Source organism: Cynoglossus semilaevis, chromosome 1 (genome assembly GCF_000523025.1).
Source record: "Cynoglossus semilaevis isolate Cse_v1.0 chromosome 1, Cse_v1.0, whole genome shotgun sequence".
Classification (NCBI taxonomy): Eukaryota; Metazoa; Chordata; class Actinopteri; order Pleuronectiformes; family Cynoglossidae; genus Cynoglossus; species Cynoglossus semilaevis.
In genome coordinates this window covers 34420734-34428733 of record NC_024307.1, presented here as the reverse complement: position 1 = coordinate 34428733, position 8000 = coordinate 34420734, and the positions used below count along the sequence as shown (strand labels likewise).

General features: G+C 39.2%; 1 protein-coding gene across 1 annotated transcript in view; it reads left to right on the top strand.

Annotated features, from left to right (window-relative positions):
* The window catches only part of nat16 (N-acetyltransferase 16), a 27201-nt gene extending 19420 nt beyond the window's left edge, over positions 1–7781 (top strand). The window contains exons 2-5 of the mRNA XM_008328604.3: positions 1865–2090; positions 3742–3966; positions 4063–4421; positions 5007–7781. Coding sequence (XP_008326826.1) covers positions 1875–2090; positions 3742–3966; positions 4063–4421; positions 5007–5235 — 1029 coding nt within the window. The 5' untranslated portion in view covers positions 1865–1874 and the 3' untranslated portion in view covers positions 5236–7781. The remainder of the gene's footprint in view (positions 1–1864; positions 2091–3741; positions 3967–4062; positions 4422–5006) is intronic.
* Positions 7782–8000: the final 219 nt, after the last annotated feature.

Sequence of the window (8000 nt, the reverse complement as noted above, 5' to 3'; positions counted from 1 at the left end):
AACCCTTCGAGACCCAGGTCCGCTTCCTTTACCACTAAGCCACCACTGCCCCAACCACCCAACCCCCCCTTTTTTTTAAAAGAAGGTAAGAAGGAACATAACAGGAGCAAGAATAATGCGGGCAGCACCGGAGCGGCTTCTTCAACATCGCACAGATTCGCTGGCATTTCCTGATGAAATGCTCTATGAGCAATATGAAACACTAAGGACATATAGGACTAGGACAGTATAATATTAATCAGTGTTGAGTTATGCATGTACAGCAAATTTGGCTAGCGTTACTCCTGAACTATGACTTGCTGAGTGGGTAGCTCCCAAAATATTCTCTAAAGATAAGGGGGTTTTTTTTCAGGTTGTTTTTGATTCTGGGTCATTTTAGGTTGGGTTTTTTGTGTGTGTGTGTATAGGTTTAATTGAAGTATTGTGTTGCTTTTTGCTCTAATCCAGAGTAATTACATTTTTCATCATGTTGCTCTTATTTCTGATTCAAACTATAGTAAGGAGTTCCTTACCTTTGCATTTTGAATCGGTTGTTCATATCTGATCATTATTGTTATTACATTTGTTAATTGCTTTTGCGGGGTGTAAACACAGAGCATGAGCAGTCACCAAAGTTCTCCCAGTATTTTCTCTACAGTGTTGATAGAATTACAATGATCTTGAGTTGAGAACAGTAATGATACGTGTCCCTTGTTAAATGACTTGTGACCAGAAATCTGACCTGTGGGAGTCTGTGACTCTAACACCCATTTCCACTGATCACATTTTTTTCAGTGGTACAACTATCTCTGTTGGCAACCAACAGTGATGAGGTTTCACTGCCGTGTTATTGTGATTGGGCTGGCTTCGAAACAGCCGCAGTAGCTGCAGCTGGGAAACTACGGGGCTACGGATTAAAACCTCTGCTTTTCCTTAACAAATTCAGACACCAGTGAATAAGTCATTGAGAGTGAGCAGTTCACTTACTTCTGCTCAATGGGAGGCATCCTCTGTTGCCGTCTGTTGCCTTCGGAAACCAAAGATCAGGTTATGCACTGCTACTGCTTAGCCCATACTAGCTTTTTTAGGCCCTGTCCAATTTCATGATACACTTCTCTACTTTGGCTGATGTTGGCCAGGACTCAACCTGAGTCAAAAACTTAGTTTGGTGTTCACTCTGGCCATAGATAGCTAAGTAGCTTAGCCAAGCTAAGTAAAGCAGAACAAGTTTTTAAAAAAACCATCTGAATTGCTTAAAATGCTAAGCATTTTTGTAGAAAATTAAAGTATCTGTGTGCTTTGTAAATCCCTTCAGATAAAGATATTTTCTAGTACACATTTTTATCATGCATATTCACTGTAAAAATATTCTCTGTAGTTATATTTAGAGTTTTGAGAAAAACAATTAGTAGTGATACCTATCTATCTATCTACCTACCTATCTATCTATCTATCTATCTATCTATCTATCTATCTATCCATCCATCCATCCATCCATCCATCCATCCATCCATCCATCCATCCATCCATCCATCCATCCATCCATCCATCCATCCATCCATCCATCCATCCATCCATCCATCCATCCATCCATCCATCCATCCATCCATCCATCCATCCATCCATCCATCCATCCATCTATCTATCTATCTATCTATCTATCTATCTATCTATCCATCTATCTATCTATCTATCTATCTATCTATCTATCTATCTATCTATCGCTGCATTATATATATCAAAGTTAACTTTTTTAGTACTTTTTAGTGCTTGGTATTCCTACATCTTATCATACAAGCGAAGTCATCATTCCATCTTTCTAGTACCAGTAAAACGTAAAAGTACTTACCACAATGCTTTTTTCCTCCATTTGATATCTCATCAGTTGATTCAAGATGAAGATTGACACCAGCCTGACTTTGCGCCAGCTGCCAGAGACCATGTCCCAGGCAGACTTACAATTCACCGTGGCAACGGAGGAGGACTTCGATGACATTATGGCAATGAGCCAAGACATCTATGGAGGCCTTGACTACTTGCCCACCAGATACACCAGCTGGCTGCAGGATACCAACCGTATTGTCATATTGGCACGCAAAGAGGACAAAGTGGTAGGTTCATTGCGGTATTTCACAATCCTTAAAAAAGGGTCACCTCCAGGTAGAATCAAAACCTTAGTTCATTTCCCCTCTTAGCTCAGGTTTTCTTAAGATTTTTCAGGTTCATAGTAAAGCCTTCTTGTCTTGATTCTTGCTATATAACCTAATTTATATGTTCTATTATTATGTATATACATATATGTTTATATGTATATACATATATATACATATATGTATATACGTGTATATACATACATATATATGTATACATAAATATATATGTATATATATGTATACATATATGTATACATACATATATGTGTATATGTGTATATATGTATATATGTATATATACATATATGTGTATATATGTATATATACATATATACATATATGTACTATATGCTATATGTTATATATATATGTTATATATATGTTATATTATACTATATGTTATATGTTATATTATACAGATGTAGCTGTACAGTATCATAGTTTCTAAATAATATGAGCATCTCTTGCCTAAAGGACATTTTTGTAGTAAATCTTAATATATGACAATACAAACCTTCTTGGATAGGTTAAAAAGGCACGTTAAACCAATACGTACAAACACTTGGTATCGTTCTCAGGTGATGAAATGAAGGTAAAACGGCGCATAATGACACTGCGCTCGGAACTTCTTCGGGACTCGAGAAGCTTTTCATATACTGTTTAACGTGCCTTTTTATTACACATTGCAATAATTGTACTGATGTTTCGGAAAAGTTCCACTCTCCCTTTACATGCCTGGTGGAGCTCTGAACTAAGATAGCTATAGTAGCTTTGTGTACGCACTCTACTGAGAGCCCTTGTCTAGTTTTAAATAGACCCTAGCTATTCATACCTCTTTTGTCTTGGGCTTTTTCTGTACGGGCGAAGATTGTATACAGGGGCTGTTTTACGGGGAGCTCCTGTGCGTCTGCCCCGATTGAGTCAGTCTCAGGGGTTTGGCGGAGGACAAGACACACACCCGACTCATATGACTTGTGATGACACGCCCCCCACTTGGCCATCACTGAAGGGTTCGGTAAATGCCCATATGAAACTGGTGGGGTTCAGTACCTACATCAACAAGGTTAAGAACCACTGATCTACGCTTAGCCTCGCTCAGCCTCGCTGCTTTCAATAAAACACGTCATGTAATTGAGAATAGTAAAATATATAGAAACAATATAGAAATTATTCAAAATTGTAAAAAAAAAAAATTTAGTATGTAAAAGTTGAAAAATGTGTACCACAAAAGTACAATGTTGTGCCTTAATGTCGAACACTAAGGGCATAATATAATATTAATCAGTGTCAAGTTACATTTACAAGGTCAGCAATTTTCTGCCACGTCCTCCATTTCCTTGTTGGCAGCAACAGTGTTCCTTTTGGCAGTTCCTTTTTATGTTCCTTAAATCTTGGGATTGCTCCATTTTGTGCGAAAGTTGATCAGGCTGTCCTCCATTTTGTGCGAAAGTTGATCAGGCACAAAGCTAAGAACCGGACTCGACAAAGCAAGGTGACGACAGGGACCGAACCCTGATTGAGTTTTAGGGTTTGTTAAGCCATGACCATGAACACAAAGCCTGGCTATGTTGAGGCTAATTAATAGTACAGGCCTCTTTATATTTGACAGATTGCCCTGGAGTCGGTGTGTATGATAGATGATGGCGAGACAATGCTGGTGGAAGGTCTCCGCGTTGCTCCACAGGAAAGGGGCAAAGGCGTAGCAGGGGTACTGCTGCGTTTTTGCTCTGAGCTTGTCAAGTCCAAATACCCAGAGGTTAAGGTGTGCCGTCTCACCCGCGATGATCGACTCGGACCAAAGGATTTTGAGAAGTATCGCCTCATAACCAAGCAGGTGCTCAACACGACGCAGAGTAAATGTTGAAACCCCAGATTATATCACCTCGTGTCTTGCTTTTACCCTTGTTTTGGTCACTCTCCTTGTGTGCAGGGCATTCTGCTTGTGCGTTTCAAGGCTGAAGACGTCAAATCCCAACTGTCCGTGCTTAATAAGGGTAAAGAAATCCAGTCCTCTTCGTCTACCTCCTCCTCCTCCTCCTCCTCCTCCAAATGTCCTCCAGTGCGTCTTGATCACACAGCAGTCCACCAGCTGTATCTGACCACTGACCTCATGCAAGGTGTCCTGCCCAACTTGACCATCATTCAAGACTGGCAGCCATTTAAGCCAGTGCCCACTACCATGGCCACCCTGCTGAAGAAGGACATTGACTGGATGGTGGATGATGTGTCCAAACCCGCTGTGGCCAGCCTCTGCACCTTCCCTTACAGAGTGCCCGTAGGAAAAGACTGGTAACCGTCCTCTCGTTTTTGACAATACAGTGAGGCTCTCCATCGTATCTCCATTGGGATTTTCCCCATTAAAAATAACTAAAAACCAATTGATTCGTTACAGCCCCCGCCCCCCCCCAGAAATACACTGTTAATTTCCTCCCCTTTCTAAACTTCGAAAACATATATATAAACAAATATATTAATATAAATCCACACATCCATCCATCCATTTTCAGCCGCTTATCCGTTACTGGGTCGCGGGGGCAGCAGTCGCCACCCCAATCACATTGCAACGGTCGGTCAACTTAAGGTAGGAGAAGGACCGGGAGTGAGGACTCGATTTAGATTATATAAAGAGAGAGAGAGTGAGAGACTCAGAGAGAGAGAGAGAGAGATAAAGGGACAGTAGGCGTGACAGTGAAAAATGGAGCTTGGTTGAGCACTCGTAACTTGATGTTTACTCGTACCATGAGAAAACTCTGGCAAAAAACTGCTTACTCGTGATTTAGTATTTTGAGGAGCTTGTACAGTGGAACCTCGAGATACGAGCAAGTATTCGAGTACATTTTTTTTCGCTAACCGCTAACTCTTTTTTTTTAACAGGTATTATCTGAACATTGATATGTATGGGAAAGATCTGGACCTGGTCAAGGAGCAGTTTCTGTGCCACCTGGAGCGCCACACCGACACCCTGGAGGGTCACGTGATGTGCCAGATGTTCCTGGACCCGCTGCTCTGGAAGCCCATGGCAGAATACTGCCAAAACACCCTGAGTGTGGAGCTGGTGAAAGAATACACCGAGCAGTGTGTTGTGGAGTCTGATGTCATCTAAACATCAGAGGAGTACGTGAAGTGGCGTCGACCACAGAGAAGAAACCAGACTGAAAAAAAAAAGTATGACAAAATCATGAAACACAAGCAACACAAACTAAACATTTTCCAGTGCAATAATGTCCAAATTAGAATCCTAATCCACTTGACTTAGTCTGATTTTAAATGTTTATTAGAACGATTCAGGTTTTTAATGATAATGTTATGTTTTCGCATTATGTTTATTTGAGTAAAATATAAACGGATAATTTCGCCGAGGCTGGAGAACCTTCCGAAACCCTGATGCCAGACAGCATGCAAATGTGAAAAACCTTTTAGTGACGATACTAAAGGTCTCTCAAAATCGTTGATATCCGGTGTTACACTCAACGTGGTGTACACATCTGTTTGCTAAATCTGCATACCTGTGCGGGCACTTTATTGAAACGAAACACCCAGGCTGTGTCAGAACAGTTACGGAAGTTGAAGATTCACGATCAAATAGGGACCATTTACAAAGGCCACCACTCAGTGATGATGAGACCATCTGTAAATCTTTAGAAACTTTAGCCTCAGAGAATGTCACTAACAATAATTTTAGCTTTTTTGTAAAATAAACTAGATTATCCTTCCTTGTGTCCTAGTGCTGTCACTTTTCCCGTAACAGTCTAATGAGCAGTGACGTCATAAAAGAGCACCATATTTGAGGTTCACTTAAACCCGAATCTTAAAATATCATGCTTTCTAGATACTTTGGAGACACACGTATCATCCTGAAGGACTGTTTTTTTTGTTTTGTTTTTTGCCATTAGTTCAATAACATAGCATCACTGATGTCTTTACTCCTTTGCCTGGAGGCTATCAACACTTAGCATGTTCTTTTTCGCGTTTATGTGATAACTACTTTAGAGAGTCTTAAGTGTACTCAAGTTAGGTCAAACACTAAAATATGTCTAAGAGTTTGTCATTTCATATTATATTTTATAATAATTATTAAGTACTCATTTATTAGTTCTGTGTTCTTGCGATATATTAACGCTTTACTCACGACATTGTTATTTGAAATCCTCATATTCTGCTGTAGAAGTACAGCACTAAAGCCGACCTTTGTTATCCTAATGCTCATTACACATAAGTACACACAAGTACAAGCAGTCATAAGGGGCGCATTGAGAATGACAAAAAAGGTTGAAGTCATAGTATGTATGAGAATGAAGTCGTGGCGTTTTGAAAAGAAATCATGAAGTCATGAGAAAAAAAGTAACAATATATGAAATCTTATTTTTAAAAAAGGCCGAGAAATGTGTACGATCAGAGAAAAAAAGTTATTAGTTTAAGTACATAAAGCATTTAAAACATTAAAGCAGTACTTTCAAATAGGCGGCATTACCGCTGCTGTAATGCTTGAATGATAACGAGCCTCCAGTCACTAGGTGGCAGCAACTCCTACAGTGGTTTGTACAGATAAAAATATACATGTTATTAGGTTCTCAATTTCAATTTCAATTTGCGGGGTGTGTGTGCGGTGGTTGGGGACACGTGAAAACATTTCTGTCCCCAATGGGGGGCATGACAGAAAATAATTGAGAACCACTGCATTAAAGTCATCCAATAAAGCTGTAAGTTTAGATGATGTGTTTTGGGGGGGAAACAAGAAACATTTGACTTTATTCTCTCCAAGTTTTGACTTTGTTGTCGTACGTCTTTTTGCTCATATTGTTAGGCCTTTTTTTGCTCATAAACGTACAACTTTGTTCTTGTAAAACTTACAACGTTATCCTCATAATGTTACAACCATTTCCTCATAAAGCTACGCCTTTATTATAAATTCATGACTTCATTCTCATTAAGGCATGACTTTATTCTCAGTCATTTGAGACTTTAAAGGTCATGGTAAATGTTTGTTTTTTTTTCCAATCGCCACGTGGCCCTGATACTCAACACAAAAAAAAGCAAAACGAGTTTAAAAAATGCCAAAAGAAACGTAGTGAGTTACTTACAGTTTCACGCAGTTTTCCAAATCCACCAGCAGAAACATAAAGTCCATGCGTGTGAAATTTGAATTTTATCACTTATGACCTTTTCGCATGCTTCGTCTAAAGTCCTGCTCAGGCAAGGACAGCCAAAAAAAAAAAAAAAATGAATTAGTGCATCTCAACTTTTTATGCAAAGAGCTATATTTTAAAAAATAACAAACGGACCTTATTAAATCAGACAACACTTTTGTCTATTGTCAAGGTGTTCAAATGCAATTTCCTTTTCTCATGGATTGTTAAAGCAACCCCTTTCAACACATGCTGTTTATATATGGTTGGTGAATAATTTTAATTTTGTATAGTGTATGCATTATTAATAAAACTTGCACTAAAAGACTAAGATTTTTTTTAAAAGTCAAAGAATCTTTGGTCACTGTGAGATCTAGCCCTTGGTTCCCACCCTGTGTCTAAAAATAACTAATCTGGGCAAAAGTAATACGATTGTGTACTAGACCAATTTTCTTAGTATAGATCAGGCATGGGCAAACTGTTCAGAGTTTTAATCCGGCCCGTCAAGCTTTTCCAAATTTATTTATATTATCACTATATTTCTGCCTTTTACCTGCAATACCCATGTTTCCCCAACAGATGGCTTAGAAAGTGCTAAAAGCATTTTAGCCTTTATGCATGTCTTTTACACGTCATTTATTTAAAGTTCACACGATCTCTCCATCTATCTATCTGCTCCTGACCCGGCCCCCCTGTTCAATTTTAGGACAATTGTGGCATGCGAGTCGAAAAGTTTGCCCAC